Consider the following 21708-nt stretch of genomic DNA (forward strand, 5'->3'; position numbering starts at 1 on the left):
TTTAGAGATAATGCCTCTTTTCTGGAAGTCTATTATACATAGATCTAAAGCTTCTCAAGTCAAGACATGCCAGACAGTTTTTCCTGGCCTTACCCATACTCAGTAGTTATCTCAAATGTTCTTTTATGCAGAAGAGTTGGTAGGCACCACCAGAAGGATGAACAAGTATTAGGGCCCTGATTTATAGATTCCAAAGCCAGAAGGGACAATGTTGATCATCTGGTCTGACCTGCATAACACAGTAAATAAACCTTACCTAAAATAATTCCTAGAACATATCTTTTAGAAAAACATCAAATCTTGATTTTGCATCATGAAAATCAATAGGAATGGGATCAAGACCTCAGAGAACAATACAAGCTGATCTGGGATAAGTGGCAAGATCTCACTCTTAGTCCAGAGCCAGGTTGCTGCAAACCAAATGAAAAATATTCAGCAGGTAAATAGTCTGAGAATCTTTCTGGAACTGCTCGACCACTTCACCAGTTTTACATGATCATACAGTTTTGAGAGAGTTTATTGGTTCGACTCTGGTTTCTGGAGATTTTTCCTCTGTCATGTTTCTCTCTTGGGTTTGCCTCCTCTTTCTTTCTGGATTTTACTACACATGTTGCCTTGATGTTCTGGAGTGGATTATACTGTGAGCTTATGGATTGTGGGCAGTGGAACCTCTCACGAATTATGTAGCCGAGTCTTGTTGTTGCAACGAACCCATCTGCAGTTGGCATGATTCTGCTAGCAGTTGTATACACAAATTGAACAGCCAACAGGGCACCTGCAGAAGATCCCCAGAAGGCAAAAGGGAGAAACAAAGGTCAGAATGGACAAAAGGACTTGCAGCTTAGTATATTCCCCTGAAGCATGGGAAAAGGACTTGTCATTTTCCATAAATGGGAACCATTTAGAAGGACAATTTGGACTCAAAAAAAATAATGTTAATAATGATGTTAATGTTAATAATAGTAATAATAATAATAATTTTGTATCAGTAATGTCATTAGCTTCCTGTTGGAACTGTATTGATGGTTTTAGTGAGGGAAGCCTGTAAAGGCCTTATCACACTGCCATAAAACTTGCAACTGATCAGGACCAAATGCTTTGTCTTCACTGTATGCAAGAGGAATAGGTAGAGTACACTTCAAGTGTGTAAGGAGATAGAAAATCTCTCAAAGGCCCACTGGGCTCCTGCCCAGAAAGCATTTTCTTATTACCCCACTCTGAACTCTAGGATACAGATGTGGGGACCTGCATGAAAACCTCCTAAGCTTACTTTTACCAGCTTAGGTTAAAACTTCCCCAAGGTACAAACAATTTTACCTTTTGCCCTTGGACTTTTGCTGCACCCACCAAACGTCTAACCGGGTTTACTATTGGGAAAGAGTCATTTGGAAACGTCTTTCCCCCAAAAATCCTCACCAAAACCTTGCACCCCCCTTTCTGGGGAAGGTTTGATAAAAATCCTCACCAATTTGCATAGGTGACCACAGACCCAAACCCTTGGATCTTAAGAACATTGAAAAAAGCATTCAGTTTCTTACAAGAAGAATTGTAATAGCAGAAAAAGTAAAAAGAATCACCTCTGTAAAATCAGGATGGTAAATACCTTACAGGGTAATTAGATTCAAAACATAGAGAATCCCTCAAGGCAAAACCTTAAGTTACAAAAAGACACAAAGACAGGAATATCCATTCCATTCAGCACAGCTTATTTTCTCAGCCATTTAAAGAAATCATAATTAACGCATATCTAGCTAGATTACTTACTAAATTCTAAGACTCCATTCCTGTTCTGTCCCTGGCAAAAGCATCACACAGACAGACCCAGACCCTTTGTTTCTTCCCCCTCCAGCTTTGAAAGTATCTTGTCTCCTCATTGGTCATTTTGGTCAGGTGCCAGCGAGGTTATCCTAGCTTCTTAACCCTTTACAGGTGAAAGGGCTTTCCCTCTGGCCAGGAGGGATTTTAAAGGTGTTTACCCTTCCCTTTATATTTATGACAGGCCCACTGGGCTCCTGCCCAGAAAGCATTTTCTTATTACCATGGTGTAAGTTTACAATCAATTTAGATACCAAAAAGCAGTAAATCTGCTACCAGAGGTGCAGAACACACAGTTGTGCAACCCTTTTGCTGGAATCCCTCTGCTCAGATTAGCACCATCCTTTGGGAAAGACTGACAAGTCATACAGCCATGTAGGACAGGACAGTCACAATGATTATGCAAAATGCGCTGAACTGAGTGTGATCACACAAAATAGCATCTGATACAGAGATGTGGCAAGGAAAAAGACCCCCCCCCTTTCTTTCTTATGCTGAATCTGGTGCTTTTGTACTCCTGGGCCTTAGGCTTTCGGGATACTTCTAAAAATGGACTCATGTGGCTGCCTTGTATGAGGAGGTCAAAGGTCTTTCTCTTCTTTCAAAGAGATAGTACCCTAATCACCTCTGTACATCTGAGAAGGAAACTATAGCCACAGATAATGGTGGCTGGTCAATGTAATAATGTCACTCCCAAAAGAACCACTGTTTGGCCTCTGGGATGGTACATCCTGTTGTGATGTCACAAAAGATAGAGGTATCAGGTCAGGCCGTTGTGGAACACAGATATTTGGGGGTGAGGGGGAAGGTGTCATTGTTCCTCCACACATAATTGTAACCCCTTGTATCCATCTGTGCCTGTCAATTAACTGCTTTAGCCAGGAGATGGATCCCAAGTTTTCTGTTCAAACATGCAGTCAAGGAAGTCTCTCATCCAAACTGCTAAGTGAAAACTGTTTCCCTTTGCACCACATCAAGGCCATTGGATCTCTGTTTAATAAAGGCAATAAGGTGTACAGCCTGCCTTATATTTGCTATAAATCCAGAATTACTCACCACTTAAAACATCCCAAACAGTAATGGAGTGATCGAATGACCCAGTGTACAAGTACTTATCATCTTTCGAGAAGCAAGCGCACTGAATACCTTTCAAGAAGGAAGTCTGCTAAAAATGGATAAAGGTTTGAATTAGACCATAAGTATCTTGTTAAATGCAGGTTGAGACTAGGAAGCCATATGCAATTTAGTGGCTACTCAGCAGTTGTGAGAATTGGGATAAAAATCTAATTAAACCAGGATTTCCGTCATAAGGCAGAGTGGTCCTGATAGGGGCACAAAATGCCACAATACAAACTCCTGTGCTTGTAAAACAATCTACAGCTGTGCAGAAAGGAGGAGGGCCACTGTGATCTCTCAGGAACCTAATTAATCTACAAGTGACAGGGATTGGACGCAGTCTGACTCCATGGTACATCATCAGGTGAAGTCTGAGGTCTATCAGGCGCAAGCGAAAAGCTAAAAATATCAACTCAAGCTCTTCCCTCATTTTTTTTTTCTTTACTTGCCTTCACTACTCCTGGCCTGTTTACTCTGTGTTGCTTTTGCTTATTCATTGAGTAAAATCCTGCACTCTTTACAGCAAGTCCTCCAGCTGATGCCAAGAAAGTAAGTGTGGTGAGCAGGCTCTGGACCAGAGAGATGTTAAGCACATTAGCTCGTGACTGTGCACTGACAGTGTCTCTGAATACGGCATCAAAATCCTGGATATGTACAAATCGGCATTTCAGGGCATAAAATGGGTACCAAGCTGCCAACTGAGCTGCCAGACACAGGATTTAGATGTCCTCCTTTATGAAAATTTGGTTTCCTGTGAACTAGTTTTTCTACTGTATTGGCTTTTCAGATGCATTATTAGCTCATTGAAATAAGTGACTCACAATGCTATGTCCCTATCTCTACCCACCAGGGCAGTACCTTATAATAACACATTTCATGTTCCCACTGGCAGAGCTCCAAGTCCCAGAGACACTGCAGAGAATCTTCAGAGCCACTTAGTGCCCATTGCTCTCCATGGCTGGTTTCTAAGCAGGTGACTTTGCATCTGTGCATTTCCAAAGGAAACACTTTGGAATGAGGGCAGTCGTAAAGGAACAAGTCCCCACTTGACATGCCATAGAGGACCCGGTAGTTTGCAAGGACAGCCACACTGGAAATCACAGCAGCAGGGATCTGAGTATAAAAGGTATAAATGGGCTTGTCAATCACAGGGCATGGCTCTCCAGGGCTAACATCCAGCACAAGAACTAAGTCGTCACATGCTATAGCTAGCTGCTCTTCCTGCCTGCTGAGTGCCATGTGGTTGATTGGTTTCTGTGACTTCGGGGGTGGGATGCACACCACATCCTGCCTGGAATTAAGTGGAAACACAAGGACCGTTCCAGACATCAGCCCAGCGAAAAGGAGCTTGCTCTGCTCAGCCACCTCTAGACACCTCACTTGGGCAGAGGTGTCCAGTGTGTCACACTCTGCACCTGCAACAGAGAAGAGGTTTCCATGAGGTTCTCCCTGCTCCAGCTCTAGTCTTTTGGGTTTTCCCATATGTCATGATAATTATCTAGACCAAAGAAAAGAAAAGAAAATTTCTTAAAGAAAAGAGATTAAAATAATTCCTAAATTTACAGTCCCTCTCTGCTCAACCCATTCCTTCTGATGCAGTGTGAAGGAACAGAGAGTCCTTGCAGCATGCCTGGAAGACCAACAAGACCTGGCTCTGTCAGATCGATTATTCATTTTTTTGGAATCATTTTGATTCCCATGCTATGCCAAGTTTTAATTCTTTACAGTGTTTTATAGATTGTCGTTCACCTTTAGTGGAGTCCCAGATGATGACTTGATGTCTCTGTCCGGCTTGAGGGAAGTAGACATAGTTCCCATCATGGGACATTGCAGTGCACCCTGTGCGATCTGGGACTGGTGCTAAGGTTTTGTGCTTACGATCATAAGTGAGGTCCCAAACTTTGAGATATGGTGCAATATGGGAGGCAGATACCAATGTGTGGCCACATAGGGCTAAGAGAGTCACTGGTGTTCCCATGCCATCCAAAGTGTCTATCAGCAAACCCTGCTCTGATAAACTCCACACCTGGGAAGAATTAGAAAAAAACATAGTGGCATTCAGTCAAAATAGTAAGAAAACATAAAATCACTAAATAATCTACCTGTTCCTCTTTCCCATACCCTACTAAGGGGGGAGTAGAACAATCAAAGTAAAAATTTATGAAAACAAAGTCAAAGTAACGATACAAGAAACAGTCTCATAAAACAAGAAACAAAGAAGAGAAATCAAGTATGTCATACACAGAGTGGAGAGAGATGGGAAATGTTCCAAAAGTGACAATATCTTAGAAGCATTTCTGTTCAGTTAATAAACACACAAACCTTCTCTTAAGTAAACTTTTATAAAGCACCTTGAGGTGTTCTGCCCATATGATCTCTCTGCTCTGAATGATACTTCATGAGATCCTGCTGACCTCAATTGGGTGGCACCAGGTCTTAGCCTCTTGGAAAGAAATGTTGTCTCAGGTACAGAATATTCCCTTTGGGCTGCTTCACTCTCACTGTTGGAGGAGAGGGCAGTTTCTGGGGTCTTGGAATTTTAATGATTTTAAAAATAATATCCCTTAATACTCTGGTTATAAGCTCTCCCTGGCCTTTTTCTCTCTGAATTTATATAGCACTGTCACTCACTTTTCAATGTCAGAAAAAGAATTAACAGGAGAGCAGAGTGAGAGCTACACACTACTAGAACTAGAAAAGAGAGAAGAGAAAGACATTCAGATGGGACAACAACAGAAACACCACAAATGCATCCACAAGGCAGGTGGTTAGGGACCCTGCTCAGCACCTTACTAGATCCAGCATACAGTGTGAGCTGGGTCTGCAGGAGGAATTTCTGATGGGAAAGCTTCCCCTCTTACCTGGATAGATTCACCCTGAGAGCATGTGACAATGATGCTGTTGTCAGGAGAGAAAACAGCTGAGTGCACCACACACTCATGTTCCAGGTCTTCTGCCATGAACCTGTGGAATCCCTTTGAGTTGGCCAGGAACACTCGCACATACACCCCAAAGCCTAAAACAATGGAATGTTAAAAGAAAAGGAGTACTTGTGGCACCTTAGAATGGAATGTTAGTTTCTGATTTATTGATCTGGGGAGGAGCTCTTGAAAGCACTCAGGATGATATAGTGCAGACAAGGCCAGATGCACCCAATAAGCATTCAGGGGCTCTAAAATGTTACATATCTCCATCCATGTTCATAATCTGTTGGTCCCAGCATGCCATTAAAGTTGCACACTGAGACCTGCTCAGAAACCAAAAGACTGAAATTCTCCCCAGCCAGAGGCCTGACACAAGTCCTGTGCATCACATAAGTCCCACTTACTTTCTCATTATAGGACGTATGTGGTGCATAGACCATGTGTGGGCTCTCTGCACAGGATGAATTTCACCCCATTGCTTTCCAGCCCTTTGAGCATATTAGATTGATAAGAACATGTTAATAATGGGGAAAGACCCCCAGCTTGGCCCCTGTTTAAGGGACACTTGGTGTATGATACTTAGAGAGACTACTGCCATCATCTTTTATAAATCTGCTGAAATCTTTCCCAGTTAATCGGGCTGGAGTTAAACCTGCAGCAAGAAGGGACTCATCTTCTGACACTACTAGAAAGCGAACCCTTCCTGGAAGTTTCTTCATTAAGCTGTTTCCATCAGAGAAGATCTGCAGAAAGAGAAGGTACAGTCAGACACAGCACTGTGGTGGTTAAGCTGCCTCTCTCAGGTTAGAGGGAAGATAATAGGAGGATAGAAACTAAGGTGAATAGAATTTAGTTTGGCCTCTCAGTGCTGTACAGCTCCCATGTGTACTAGTATACACAGCATGAGGTCTGCAGGTATAGGGAGCATGTTTTCTTCATCATGAGGAGAAGAAAGTCCTTTGGAGACCCACCGTATTACCTAGCTCAGCACAAGGCTGAGTGGTGCCTGGAACTGTACTTTGGCTCATTTCACTGGACCTTAGTGGCAGTTTACTAGGGAGACCTTGGTGCAAAATCTTTCTCCTCCCCTGCACACTTTTATTGCTAATAATATTCTACCCATGTCTAGCACCTTCTATCCAAGGAGCTCAATGCGCTTTATGAACAGAAAACACCCCAGTGAGGTATATTTTCTTCATATTACACATGGCCAAATTGAAGCACAGAAAGGGGAAATTATTTGCTCAGTCACATAGCACATTTGTGCCAGAGTCAGGAACAGAACCTAGCTTTACAGCACTTGGATCTTGCAATCACACTGCTGCTGGTGGATGAGCAAGTGAAGAAAGAACATCATGCTAGAGCATGTCAAATTGGCTGTCTTAGAAACTCCTAGAAACCATGGAAGTGTGAAAACCTATCAGAGAATCTGTATGATGACAAAAGCCTATCAAAGATGCAGGCACCAGCACAGAGCGAAGTGAAACTGAGACGAGAGAATCCAGAATCCCCACAAAGCCAGCATTTCATAGATTTAAATCCCTGAAATGTTATAGCTAGCTAATCAGAGAGACGCACCATGGAGAGGGAACCCCTGCTAAATCCTACTATCATCTTTCCTTGCTTCTGGATCAGAATGCTGCAAGTTGGTGCTTCTTCCTGTATCCCTGATAGCTGGTGCTTAGACTGGAGCTCTCCCGTGCTGCTGTCCCACAGACTCAGCATTCCTCCTTCAGACACAGTCAAAACCACCTGCCTTGGTTCAAACACTTCAGTGCACAGCCACGCATCTGGGGCCTCACCAGAAATCTGGAAAATATGTTCCGCTGTTTCCAGGTGCCAGGCATTAACCTAGTAAAAAGAAGGATTGGCAGATGACCTTTGCTGGACATCTTTTTGTGCAACATTTGCACATATATTGATTCTGGAGTTTAGATGCTGACTTAACTTCCCAAATTTCACACTCCAAGGATCTCAAAATATTTTACAAAACCAACAAGATTCCTTGGCAGAACTTTCACATGGTTCTTCCTATCACAATCTTGGAGTAACTGCACCTGTGTCCCCCCTCTGTGGTCACAGCCAGGTCTCCTGGTATCACCTGTCTCTGCGTAGCCTTCGGACTGGCGTTTTTTAAGGGTGTATAGCTCCCTGCCTTACACTTTGATATGCCTAGTAAGCCAGTCTACCTAAAGGCCAGTCCCTGTGCTTTGCATTCTCTCTAAGGGCTATGAACAGTGCATTGCCAGCAGTTACAAGTTACCACACGGCTCTTTCTAAGCATTTATTCTTAAGGTGAAAGCATTATAGAGAAAACAAAAACAATAAAAGTTCTTATATGCATGCTAAAAGCTTACCAGCAGTCACCCATCAGTTTTATGGGGCCCTAGTAGGTAAAAGTCCTTCTAATCCTTGTGCAAGGGTTGCCCCCCCCCGCCCTTTGGACAGAAGGTCTTGTCCACTTGCTGGATTAGATAGAAGGCCCAGAGTTAGTTTAAACTCAGCCTTTTTATATCAAAAGCCCTTTCTTTGTCTGTTGTTTCTACAAAACCCAGTTTGAATCAGTATCAGAATCCTTTTGTCGACCTAGCTGCAGTTACACTAGGGGTTAGGTCGACCTAACCATGACACTCAGGGCATGACATTTTTCACATCCCTGTGTGACATAGCTAGGTTGAGCTCATTCTAAAATGTAGATCAGGCCTTGCATTTTATCCAAGCTCCAAACAACCAATTTTTTTTCTTCAGTTCCTTGAATGGTTGCTGAAGACGGGAATCACTGTGCTAGCCAGTGGAAGGGAAGGCATGGGAGGCCCATCATTTAGGACTTTGAAAAGTAGACTGGACAAAGCACGAGAAAATGTCCACCTGAGATATTCTGCATTGGCCCCAGGATTTTGGAGTGGATAGGACCCAGTAGGCTTTTCCATCCAGTGGTGTTGGAACAATTTTTATAGTGGGGGTGCTGAAAATCATTGAACAAAGCTGTAAACCCTGTATATGATGGAAACCACTTAAAGCCAGGGGTGCTGCTACACCTCCGGCACCCCTAGTTCTAGCACCCCTGTTTCCATCTCTATGCTCCATGATTCCCTGATTGTAACTTCTTGTGGCTTCTCCTCAGATTCTTGTCTTCTCTGTGCACTTCACATTATGGGATGGCTTCCAGTTCCATACCTTTGCACCTGATGCTGAATACACAATCCTGTTCCTTTCATCCACATGAAGCTGATATAGATGCTGGTCTCCAGAGTGAGTGTCTTGAATGGAAAACTTCTGTCTGCCAGAGACTAAATTCCAGATGCGTAGAGTGTAATCCATGGCAGCTGAGACAGCGGAAGTACCTTTTCCAAACACTTTCACACATCTCACCTCAGCTACAAAACAGCAATGAGAAGCATTAGCAAAACAGGGGACCTTGCACACTTCCAGCAATTGGAAGAGTGCCCAGATTACCATCAGCTGTGAAACACCTGCTGTGTTTATAGCTCAGGAACGAGGGGATGCAAACAGTCAATGCCCTTGTAAGGCCGTGAGAAAAATTCTCCAGTGAGGGTCAACTGGGGAGTTAATTGCATTCTACAGCAACATTAGAGGGGGCAGTTTTAATCCATTAAATGGCTCTCAGTTATCACATTCTAAAATCACTTTAATTATGGGCAATCCCTTGATCTGTTTAAGGGATGGTGCATAGAACAGGACTGTTTGGCCATAAAATACAGTTGGTGCAGCTGACAGCTTCGAGGTCTGGGTGTTGCTACCACACAGAAGCTGTCTGTATAGTACAGCAGTTCTCAAACTCTGGGTCGGGACCAGTGTTCCCTCTAATTTTTTACCTCCATGTGCGGAATGAATTTTGTTATGTGCACCAATATGAAGTTGATGTGTGACACATCACCTTCATATTGGTGCACATAACAAAATTCATGTGGCAGGGGTGGGGGAGGGAATGAGGGCTCTGGCTGGGTGTGCGGGCTCTGGGGTGGGGCTGGGGATGAGGGATTTGGGGTGCAGGAGGGGGCTCAGGGCTGGGACAGAGGGTTGGGGTGTGGGAGGATGTGGACTCTGGGGTGGGGCCGGGATGAGGGGTTGGGGTGCAGGCTGCCCCGGGGCTGCGGTGGGAGGAGAGGACTCCCCCCAGCCCTCTCTCGCAGCAGCAGCAGCAGCTCGGGGCCGGGGGAGAGGCATCTCTCCCTAGCTGCGGCAGCTCTGGTGAGATTGGCCTGGGCCAAGCGAGGGGCTCCTCTCCCACGGCCGCGGCAAGTCCAGGGCAGGTCCATGCTGGGACTGGTGGGAAGGGGCGGCTCTCTCCACTGCAGTCCTGAGCCCCTGAGTGGGGCTTAATAGGCAGGTGCACAGCTGCACAGCTTAGAGGGAACTTAGGTTGGGACCCCAAAGTGGTTTAGATTTGCTGGGGCCCAGGGCCAAAGCCTGAGCTCCACCGCCCTGGGCCAAAGCCCGAGGGCTTCCACCCTGGGGTTTGGGGCTCAAGTTACAGGCACCCTGGGGTTTGGGGCTCAAGTTACAGGCACCCTGCCTGGGGCTGAAGACCTTTGGCTTTGGCCCCCCCTGCCCAGGCCAGTGGGGCTCAGGCTTTGGCTTTGACCCCCTACCCCACCCAGAGTGGCAGAGCTTGGGTGGGCTCAGGCTTCAGTCCTGCCTCCTGGGGTCATGTCATAATTTTTGTTGTCAGAAGGAAGTCGCAGTGCAATGAAGTTTGAGGACCCCTGGTATAGTACAACCATGCTCCCTTTAAAAGGCTCACCAGAGTGCCCAGTCAAGGTGTGCATCACCTCAATATCCTCCATGATCCACACAACCATCGTGCCATCCTGAGATCCTGCCACCAGCACTCTGTGATCAGAACTGAGCTCCAGCACTGTCACACCTGTAATTAGACATACATGGAAGGAGAGTCTGCAGACACAGTAGGCAGAGAGGATACAACTAGAGAACTAGATAAGTTCATGGAGGATAGGTCCATCAATGGCTATTAGCCAGGATGGACAGGGATGGTGTCCCTAGTCTCTGTTTGCCAGAAACTGGGAATGGGAGATAGAGGATGGATCACTTGATGACTACCTGTTCTGTTCATTCCCTCTGGCGCACCTGGCATTGGCCATTGTTGGAAGACAGGATACTGGGCTAGATGGACCTTTGGTCTGACCCATCATGGCTGTTCTTATGTATCCTTTCCCACCTGTGATAGCAGCAGATCTCTTACTGACCTTGTGTGTGTTATGTGACAAGAGACCAACCAAGCTAGATTAGATTCCCTCAGACATTTGTGGATCTGTGTTTGTTTATATTGTGAATACCGTTGAGTGGTATCTCTCCCTTGGTGCAGTAAAAGCAGTCAAAAACAGAACCGTTGCTAAATTCAGCATGAAAGGTGAAATCAGCAGATGGACCCTTACAATTCCTTTGTGTTACAGGCAGAGAAATACAGAAACTGTCCCATCCCATAATATATACATTAATGCAGCCTAGCAAAATTCTACTTCTACAGGGACATTCATTTTCTTTATTGGGTACTCCAGGGAGCATTTTGCACCAAAAAAATAAAAATTCTGCACATAATATTTCAAAATTCTGCAAATGTTGTTTGTCAAAATAACACTACATAATCATGCCAGTTTCAATTATTTTTGTAATGTATTTCAAAATACCTGTCAGCAACTATGTCTGTAACAATACAGACACACACACGAATTCTACCAGGAGTAGAGAGTTAATCATAGGATCATAGAAGATTAGCGTTGGAAGAGACCTCAGGAGGTCATCTTGTCCAACCCCCTGCTCAAACCACTATGACAACCCAGTTCCTGTTTCTCTGCCCCCTTCCTCCCCCCCCCCCCCGCAGAGCCCAGCGGTGGGGAGGGGGAGAGATTCCCACAACCCCTCCCCCCCCAGAGCCCAGCTGTGTGGCCCCCCCCAGCCAATACAACCAAACCCCCTCCACTCCCAGCCCAGCCACGGGTTCCCCCTAGCCCAGATACCTGCACCTCCTCCCCGCAGAGCCCAGCCGCAGGGCCCCCCTCTTGCCCAGATACCTGCCTCCTTTCCCCCCAGAGCCCAGCCGTTGCCCCCCCCCCCCCAGCCAAGACACCTGCCTCCCTCGGAGCCCAGGGATCCAGAGGGAGAAAGAGCCTGATGCTCTGTCCCAGGCTTGCATGAAGTTTCCTGCATGCAGCCCTCTCCTTCCCTCAAGGCATGCTGGGAACTGCAGCTGTCAGGAACCCTTTAGCTCCCTCCCTGCCCCCACCTCCGCCCCACCCTGCCCCGCCCCAATGTCCTCTATGTGTGATCTGGGCTCTGCTGGGTCCAGCAGCCCCTAGTGGCGGCCAGCAGCACTGCAGCCCATTTATGTAGGGAGAAAGGAAAGCAAAGTTCTGCATAAGAACGGCCATACTGGGTCAGAGCAAAGGTCCATCTAGCCCAGTATCCTGTCTTCTGACAGTGGCCAATGTCAGGTGCCCCAGAGGGAATGAACAGACCTGGTAATCATCAAGTGATCCGTCCCCTGTTGCCCATATCCAGCTTCTGGCAAACAGAGGCTAGGGACCATCCCTGCCTATCCTGGCTAAGAGTCATTGATGGACCTATCCTCCGTGAGCTTATCTAGTTCTTTTTTTGAATTCCCTCAGAATTCCCCCCAAGAGTAATCAGGCAACCATACTATAATGAGCTTTATCATCTTCATCTTGGTAAGGGATGAGTGAGTAGATTTTGTGCCTAGGCTAATACACCTCCATGACTGTAGTGAGCTGGTGCATTACTGCACTATGCCAATTATTCAGAAATCACTAAGTGAGATTAATAAATAGAAACAATTAAACCAAATATGAGTAAGCCTCACAGTATCATAAGCATACTGGAATGTCCTGCAAAGGAGATCTTGGATGAGTGCCCTATGTCGTGCAATACTCACCTCTGCCTACAAAGGGAGGCACAATATCCAATATTTACAACAATATTAGTCCCCTACCTGGGGAATGAGGCCCTTGCTGATCCCCACATTCAGAAACAGGTCAGGGACCAGACACCCAACATCAATTGTTCTTGTTACAAGCTAGTCTGAACTTTAATGCCACTCAGAGTTGCTTGGAGCACATTCCAGGCTCCCTTCATGTGCCCTGGTGTTAGTAATATGCACCATCCTGCCAGTTGGGTCACAGAGAATCACCAGTCAGTAAAGTAACCCAACTATCTGAAATTCCCTAGGAGGCCCATGGAAATCCCTCCGCATTTCCCAAGCACAAAATAGCAAATGTCAGAGACGCTGTGGGACAAAAGAGAGCTGAGAGATAGTGCTATCTCCTCACACATAGCTCCTATGCGTCTGGTCTCAGGAATCTTGATGCCCTGAGAAAAGGCCTTACCTTTTAGAAATCCAGTGATTGTCATCTTAAGAGGCCCACCAGGTGGCTGGAGGAATCCACACAGTGGGACAAGAACAGGATGGGGACAGACATTGAGCCAGCTCAGACACTGCTGGCACAGCTTTCCAATTAGATCAGGATAGGAAAGCATGAAAAAATGCAGCCTGGCCAGCACCTCAGTGTATATAATACTCACTCCTAAGAAGGAAAAGACAAAAATAATTTTAAAAGGGCTGTGAGAGGCCATTGCAATCATTCAATATGCAATACAGTGCATAGACTACCAGTTTAGAATGAACAGGTGTGAGTTTGCCCTTCCCTGGCTAGGTACTCAGATACTGCAGGGATGGGTGCAGTATAAAAACTTGGATAGATTTAACTGGGTATTGGAGAATTTTCATTGGGAGGGGGTGGGAATTGTGAATTTATCCCTTTAATTAATGGTAATGCTGCCAGGTGTTTCAGGTGGCTAGTAGATGCTGATAGTGAAGGGAGTGTGAAGGGAAGGACCCTCTGGGTTGGGTGAACTGCTCTGATCTAATAAACAAGATGTCTGTTGATGAAAGCTAACAACGTTCCAAAAAGAAAATTGCGGGTTCCTCCCCAGAGGTCCGGAGATACCTACGGAAGAATTTCATTTTTAGTTGTAATTGCCCAGGAAGAAACTTCTTCTAAGGAGCAAATATTTCAACTTTCCCATAACAGATCTGCCCATGCCCAACTGCAGTTCAAACATGGACCAGAAGTGGCTCTTACCTACACCACCATCTATATAGTCAAGTGCTGGTTTCAAAAGGAGAAGGGTTTCTTGCATAAGACGTAGCTCTGGGCAGTTAATATGCTCATTGCACATGGCAAAGTCATTGGCAATGCCCTGAATTCCAGTGGCAATGATTTTACAGGTGATCCAGTTCATATTCCCTGCAGAAAAGAGTACTGACCATCAGAGCAGAGAACATTGGGCACAAGGAGGAACCATACAGCCCAGAGGACTGGGGGTCATGCTTCTGGTGATGGTGAGGAGGCTACTCTTGGGGAGGGTCTGAGGCCACTCTCTGGGGAGACTGGGGGCTGTCATTGTTGTGGTTCCTTTTTTAGCCCTTTTTTGAGTGGGTGAATAGTTTTTTAATGTACTGTTTTAAAATGTCTCCTCCTGAGCCTTGGGAAGAGTGGGAGCATGGATTTTTATTTCTCTCAGTGACTGGAGTGTGGATGATGAGGACTCTGAAGTGTCTGGGGTAACAGTTTGTGAGGACAGTGTATTTTTCTCTTTCACAGGTTTCCCTCTCAGTTTGGCTGTTGATGCTCAGTTTGGCAGCTCCCAGTGCTTTCAATATAGAAATGTTACATGCATTGTGATTCTGCACCTCCCTTGCATGCAGCTGCAGGAATGAAGCACATTCCCTGTTGAACGTTGTCCCTGGCCCTTACCCAGCACATCTTGCTTTAGCTCCTCAATTCTCCCAGCGTTGAGTAAGTGAAAAGGCAGTTCGCTTAGCTTCCTCCGATTTGCAACGGTATCAGAGAACCAGAGTGGCTGAGGTGCTACCTGGTAAAGGGAGAAACAGGAGGTGACCAAGGAGAACCCAGGTGAGATGCAGGTAATGGATTAATTTCACTAATGCCTCCAGTGCTGTAGTATTTGGATTTCAACTCCTGGTGTGATATCTAGCCCTTCCAGACCACTGCCTGAGGGACATGCTACCTGCAGCAATATTGCAACTGGTCACAGCAGAGCCAGCAGGCAAGTTGATACAGGCCAATTCCCTGTCAAGTGGGGTTACCAGCGATGGACAAAGTGATATAGATAAAACAAAAGCCACGCAGAAATAATCTGCCCTAATTCCCAATGCCCTCTGATCCCACTCCCTGCCCTGCAGTGTGAGGGCCCAGGCCTCTTGGTCCAGAGCCTGCAAATACCAAGAATGCTTGCTGAGGTGCCTCACCTTCCTGTCAGCATTCAGCGATTTGCCAAGAAGTGGCAGTTTCAGGGACTTCTTCATGCCCCAACTCCAAGTCCCCCTGAAGAAATCTGCCAGGAGCAAGTGACGCTTGGTTTTGTCTTGGGCTGGTAGATAACGATTCTGCACCACTTCAGTAAATTGTCTGGGAGAGGAAAGAAATAGCAGAGACACTGAGATGGGGATCCAGAGGATGGGGTTCCCATGAGCCTCAATCAACAATGATGGGAATGGACAGCAGGGCTGAGCCTAAGCAGGATCCTCACACAGCCAGTACTGGGACATCCCCCACACAGGAGTTTATGTCCCAGTACTGGCTGTGTGAGGATCCTGCTTAGGCTCAGCCCTGCTGTCCAGCCCTCCTCATCCTGTGTCCCTGCTGTACCTGTGAGCAAGGCCAAGAAGCGCAAAGCCGTCTGCCTGCCTCTCTGCCAAGCACTCTCCAATGTCACGGCGCAGTCGTGCCCACAGCAGAGGAGGAAAGCGCAGGATGGTTTTACATGGAGGAGAGCCATGCTGGTAAATCTCAGAGAGAACCTCATCATCAAGGGACAAGATGTCCTTCATCTCTGCATCTGATAGCCCATTCCTGATCGGGAATGACAGAGTGGGGGAGATTAGTCTTCTCCCCCCCAACAGTGTGCATTAGCCTCCAAAGTGGGAGGGTGAGTAGTATCTTTACTCCTTGCACACACACACACACACACACTCTCTCTCATCTTCACTCTCCAGCTGGCCCCAAACCACCATCCACCAGGAAACCCACCTAGCTGCTGTTCACAGGGACTCCAGCTCTGGGCAAGAAAGAGATGCACAACATGTTCACCCACCCCAATCTCCACTAGGCAGCCTTAGCTAAGAGCTCAAAGCCTGGAGGAGCACAGGAGATCAATTACCCATAGATCAGACTAGGCAGTATGGCAGGTAAGAGAAAGGAGCTTGTGCTTTCCAAATGCTCATGTAAAGACATTCACAGGCTGCAGAAGCCAAGAGCTGCTGTTGCCTGGAGCTGTGTTTAGCCATTGAAATTCACCCAGACAAAAGGAGCAGTCAGGTGGTGCAGGGTGCTCCGAAAGGGGATATGGCAGCACTTACCGTGAGGAGGCAATATACCCCAGCATGTTTGTCACCAGGACTGTGCCATGCAGCTTTTCCAGTCTCCCGCATAGATGGTGCATGGCTTCTTGGGCTGTGGTAGCAATCATCAGTGCTGAAGGCAGAGTGTAGGATGCCCATCTCCTGGCCTCATTGAAGGCCAGCTTGAATAGCAGGGGGTGCCCACCCTCAAGGAAGCTGTGCAGGAGAACAGTCTGCTGAGCTGGGCTCAGCTTCCGTCTCACTGATGCCAGTAGCACCTCCAACATCTTCCCACCTTCCTCTCTGGATAATGGACCCACTTCAAAGTAGGCCTCGGGCTCAGGCATGGCCTCTTGGAGAGTTTCCAGAATCCCATGCTCTGCTGTGGAAGTGGAGACAACAATGTGAACCTTTGAGGGGCAGTCTTTTGGCAGCCAGTATAGTCTGTGGGCACCATCAGCAGAGATTAGCTGGTCCACAGAGTCAAAGAACAACACCAGTGACTGTACACCAAAGTGAGAGACAGTGAGGAGGAGGTTGTGAAAGAACAGGATTAAATCACTGCAAGCCTGTGTTACCTGTACAGGAAGAGGTGGCAAACCAAATGCTAAACACACCTGGAAACAAATATCCCTCAGCAGGCTGTGGATTGCAGAGCTGAGCTGGGATGTCCCCAGCTGGCGAATTACCACCACAGTCTCCTGCCCCAGGAGAGTTCGCACCTGCTCAGACAGTTTGCACATCAGGGCTGTCTTTCCACAGCCTGGAGGCCCATAGAGAATGAGGGGTGTGTGGATGTGGTCATCATTCTGTCTGATGCTTTGTAGAATGTTATCCAGTAAGTCTTGCCTCCCACAGAACACTCTGCAATTCTCCAGGCACCGCATCATGTGGTGGCTCAGCTCCTGCAAAAGCCCCTCTGGCTCCTCGCTGTTCTTCCCTCGGTATCGGAGGCTTCTCAGGACCTGGTGATTGGTAGCAGTGATGAACTGTTCACACAGCTCCTTCAGGTACTTGGTTTGCCCCTTGTATCGCAGGTTCCCAGGGTGTGCATTCCATGGAACTGTGTGCACTTTGAGATGCTGGGGGTAATGGTTTGCAATTTTTGCCTTGAGGCTGTGGAGCAGCTGTTGGGCTTCATTGTCCAGGCTGCCATTATCCTCTGTATCCAGCAGTTGCATGCTTGTCCCTCCCAGCAGGTGTTTGTCAAGGCCCTCAACCTCTCTGAGGAATATGGAAACAGCCAAGTCGATCTCTTGGGTCCTGAAGAGGGCATGTTCAATCTCCCACTCTGTCTCTACAAAAGTAGGGGGGAGATGTGAAGAACATTTAGGTCCAACAAAGAGCAGAGGAGAAGCCACAGCCTAAATCAGCCCAGCACACTCCCACCCACCCACTCTGCACCTCAAGGGCAGCTAGTGAGCCAGCACACTGCCACCTGCCCTGGGGGTGACTCAAAATGGAGTTAAAGGCCCATCTTCTCCTGATTGCCACAAAGAAGACAAAACCAGGGTGCAGGGGGAGAGCCCTGTTTGGCTATGGCCATTGTCTCACGTTGGGGCACACCTGATTTGTCATAGCGATGCCTTTGTTCTTGGCTGATGAGTCCGTGTTTCTCTGCTTCCCGGGCTGCCAGGCGCAGTGCTGAGGCCAAGTCTCTCTCCACGCTCCTCCAGACCTCCATATTTTCCTGGTGCTGAGCCTGGTTGGCAGTGGGGTGGCAGTGGGGCAGGTGGTCAGTAATTGGCTGCAGGACATACACAGAAGGAATGGCGTTCTCATCCTTCCAGTACCAAAATGTCAGGAGATGTGTGGCGGTGGGGTCCCCTGTCAGCTGTGCAATCAGAGCCTCAAACTCCTTCTCTTCAATAAGTCGGGGGAGGGGCCGGTGTCCATAGCGATCACCAAGCAGCCCCTGCAGCAGAGGGACCAGAAAAAGCCTGTAATACTCACCAGCATCATCATCTGTAGGCAAATGAACATAATGCCATCCACAGCCTCAGAAACAACTCTGACATCATAATCAAAAAGGCTGACAAAGGAGGTGCTGTTGTCATCATGAATAGGTCGGAATATGAACAAGAGGCTGCTCGGCAGCTCTCCAACACCACTTTCTACAAGCCATTACCCTCTGATGCTCAAATAAATTGGTTAGTCTCTAAGGTGCCACAAGTACTCCTTTTCTTTTAGGCAAATGCGGGAAACTCATTTCTCCTGGATAAGTAGAAATGAAGGTCTGGGGCTCCGAGAGCTGCACTGGGCTTGTGCCTGCAAGCTGGACAAGGCCTCAGAGGGGAAATTGGGTTGTGATTGTGGCTCTGAGAGCTGGACTGGGCCTGAGGTCCTGGGAGCTTGGCTGTGTCTGAGGCCCTGACAAATAGATTGGGCCTTGGGCTGAGGTCTGGGGAGCCAGACCCCTAGTGGGAGGCAGTCTGGGCATGGCTGGTTGGTTATGAAATTACCTGACTGACACTAGAGGCATTTGCAGAATACAACGTGGAGCAGCTAATGGGAGCATCTGAATAGTCAGAGCAGAGCATGCTCCTCTGGGGCACGCACAGTAGCTCAGTGCTAAGGTTCTAATTGACTCTGTCTCTCTGAGACCTGGCTGGCTTTGAATGGAGAAGACTCTTGGGGAAATCAGATGTATTTCACACAACTGCCTAATGACTTATTTACTCGCACACAGCTCTGGCCACAGCAGGGCCCTCTCTGGGGCTGGGCCCTCTCTGGGGCCAGGCCCTTACCAGGATGGGGCTCTTGCTAGGGCAGGGCCCTCTCCCTGTTTGTTCTGTCCTATCAGCAGCATCTTTTCTTCTCTCTTTCTAAAATCTAACCAACCCCAAACAACAAGGTGGGTCTGGCACCAGAACAGGTGGCTGATACTGTAGCCCCAGCTCACCTCCTTTGAAGAAAACAGGACCTGACAGCTCTGAGTATTGTGTTCTGATCAGATCTTTAATACCGTGCCTGTCACCACAGTGCTAGGTCGCCTGATGGAAGGACAGCAAGCAGGTCAGGAAAGAGGTTGCCATAACATGCAGCCTTCAACTCCTGGAAGGAGGAGTTAGAGGGGCCCCAGTTCCTCCCCATGTGTGGGGAAAAGCAGTGGAACAGACACACTCACTCCTTGCCATGGTAATATATTTCTGGTTCTTTGCCACATTCTTTCCTGAGAAGGTTTTTTCTGGGCTGTTTAGTTTGCCAGTGAACGTCACCCAGGCCCTGGGGTGCTGGGCAGGGGGTAGAGCTCTTGGAGTGATAGATGGCACTGCCCATTCACCTCTTATTCTGTCTGTCTGACTCCTAACTCTGGCTGCTTCTCCAGTATGCACAGTCCTCTTTCCCACAGCCCATTGTCTCCAGTGCTCTAGCCCCGTTCCCTTAAGAGCCCATGTGTTCAGAGCTGGCCTGGACATGTGCCGTGTGTGTACTTTTGGGGACCCAACTCCACCTAATTGCTGAAACTTCTCTCTTCTGCTGCCTGATGAAATACTTCTAAAGCCTTCTTCCCCCAAGTAATGACAAGCACCCTGATCATCTCTGTGTGTTGCTAAAATACTCCAGAATCGCCACATGAGCTCAGCAAGTTATGGATGTGTGAGGCCAGCCCCACATGTCTTCCTTGGTAGTGGGGTCTGAGCATGCACCCTTTGTACTTACGATAAAAGTGGGACCCACTGACAGTTTTTGACAGGATTCAATCTCCTCCAGACAGAGTTGTGTGCTCATGTGATCAGTGTCTATAATGTCGCAAACACCCCATCTCAGGTCAATTACCTGCAAAACAGCAAAAAAGCACAGCATCTTGAAATGACAGTGATATGGAGGGACAAAGCTGCCCCATCACTTTAATTTCAAAGATAAAGCTGAAATCAACAAGGCCCATGTGACTTAGTGACTAGAAACTTGGGAGAGGCAGAAAGGCATGTAGTTTCTTACCAGGGATATCTGTAAGGAGGCACAAATTTGAGAATTTGAACCATAGGCAGCCTGGCATGTGACTCATACAGTTTTGTTCAAGTCAAGGAAACTTGTTAATCTGAGGGATGTTTGTTACAATATTTGTATGCTACTGCATTATAGGGTATAATAATAATGATCCCCAGCCTTACAACGATCTCTTTTATGCCAAAAGTTCTGCGCAGATGGTACAGACTGGGATAATTTCAGATACTCCTGAAGTGCATCTACCTCTGGGGTGGAACACAGAACAGTTGTTTATCAGTGTAGAGAAAGTATAGAATAACTTCTCCAGTTGAGCCTGGGAGCCAGGAGGTAATGTAAGAACTAGGAGGCCAACATAGCTCTTCCTGAAAACTCCTGAGCCTTTAGGGAGGCTGAGAAATCAGGGAGCATTTGTGGGGCATGGATCACTTTTTTTCCTGCATCTCACACACTTTGATTGTCTGCAGCCAGGTCAGAAAGCATCAGCAATAATCTGTACTACAGCAAATGACTTACTTCAAACATTAAACTGTGCTTCTGACAGAAGGCTTGGACCTCGGGGTATGCTGCCTTAAGCAGGGTCTCTCTCTCTGTAGCCATGTCTGCAGGGAAGAACGTAACAATGGTCATGCTGGGTAAGACCAAAGGTCCATCTAGCCCAGTATCCTGTCTTCTGACAGAGGCCCATGCCAGGTGCTTAAGAGAGAATGAACAGAACAGGTAATCATCAGGTGAAAGATTTGTGCAGCACCACAAATAAACATTAGGAATCTTCTATCTAGTTGTTCATCAACCTACTCATCACCTTTAGGTTTCAGATTTAAAAACCCTGTTCAGATGAATACTTATCTAATCTAGCTAAGTTTCATACTCTCCTCATCACAGTACTGTCTGACAGTTAGCACTATTGTTTCCTGCTGCATGCAGATTCAGACACACATTACTGCATTGGTGCTGTGAAGTCATATTTTAAACATTTTCTTTATAAAGCCTAGAAACATAATGACAAGTTTTAGAGTAGCAGTCGTGTTATTCTGTATCCGCAAAAAGAAAAGGAGGACTTGTGGCACCTTAGAGATTAACAAATTTATTTGAGCATAAGCTTTCGTCAGCTACAGCTTACTTCATCGGATGCATTGAGATGAAGTGAGCTGTAGCTCACGAAAGCTTATGCTCAAATAAATTTGTTAGTCTCTAAGGTGCCACAAGTCCTCCTTTTCTTTTTGTAGAAACATAATGTGTTTTTTGTTTGTTTTATGGTTTTTTAAATGCAAGCTGAGCAACAGTGGATTTTGAGATAGCTTCGAGCTGTTGAGTACCACACAGCAGCTTTGATCTATTACTGATCCAGGACAGGTTTCAGAGTAGCAGCCGTGTTAGTCTCTATTCGCAAAAAGAAAAGGAGTACTTGTGGCACCTTAGAGACTAACAAATTTATTTGAGCATAAGCTTTCGTATTATCATGAACTTTATTATCATGCACAT

The 21708-nt window shown here is 46.8% G+C and overlaps 1 protein-coding gene across 1 annotated transcript; it reads right to left on the reverse strand.

Moving 5' to 3' along the window:
- On the reverse strand, nt 1-20823 carry NWD1 (NACHT and WD repeat domain containing 1). The gene is made up of 18 exons (XM_073324694.1): nt 20740-20823; nt 19939-20055; nt 17842-18190; nt 16294-17572; nt 15584-15787; nt 15184-15343; nt 14669-14786; nt 13994-14158; nt 13238-13435; nt 10621-10743; nt 9033-9232; nt 7434-7706; nt 6508-6598; nt 5793-5947; nt 4681-4957; nt 3790-4346; nt 2872-2977; nt 1-775 (listed from the first exon to the last, which is right to left on the reverse strand). The coding sequence occupies exons 1-18, from the start codon at nt 20821-20823 to the stop codon at nt 489-491; spliced, it is 4743 nt and encodes a 1580-aa protein (XP_073180795.1). The 3' UTR covers nt 1-488.
- Nucleotides 20824-21708: the final 885 nt, after the last annotated feature.

This window comes from Lepidochelys kempii, chromosome 25, assembly GCF_965140285.1.
Source record: "Lepidochelys kempii isolate rLepKem1 chromosome 25, rLepKem1.hap1, whole genome shotgun sequence".
Classification (NCBI taxonomy): domain Eukaryota; kingdom Metazoa; phylum Chordata; order Testudines; family Cheloniidae; genus Lepidochelys; species Lepidochelys kempii.

Coding starts and splice junctions, on each gene's coding strand:
- NWD1 (XM_073324694.1), bottom strand. CDS start 20,823: ATGGCTACAGAGAGAGAGACCCTGCTTAAGGCAGCATACCCCGAGGTC. Junction 15,788..16,293: donor GGGTATATTGCCTCCTCACG/GTAAGTGCTGCC, acceptor ATTCCCGATCAG/GAATGGGCTATCAGATGCAG. Junction 15,344..15,583: donor CTTCTTGGCCTTGCTCACAG/GTACAGCAGGGA, acceptor TTCCTCTCCCAG/ACAATTTACTGAAGTGGTGC.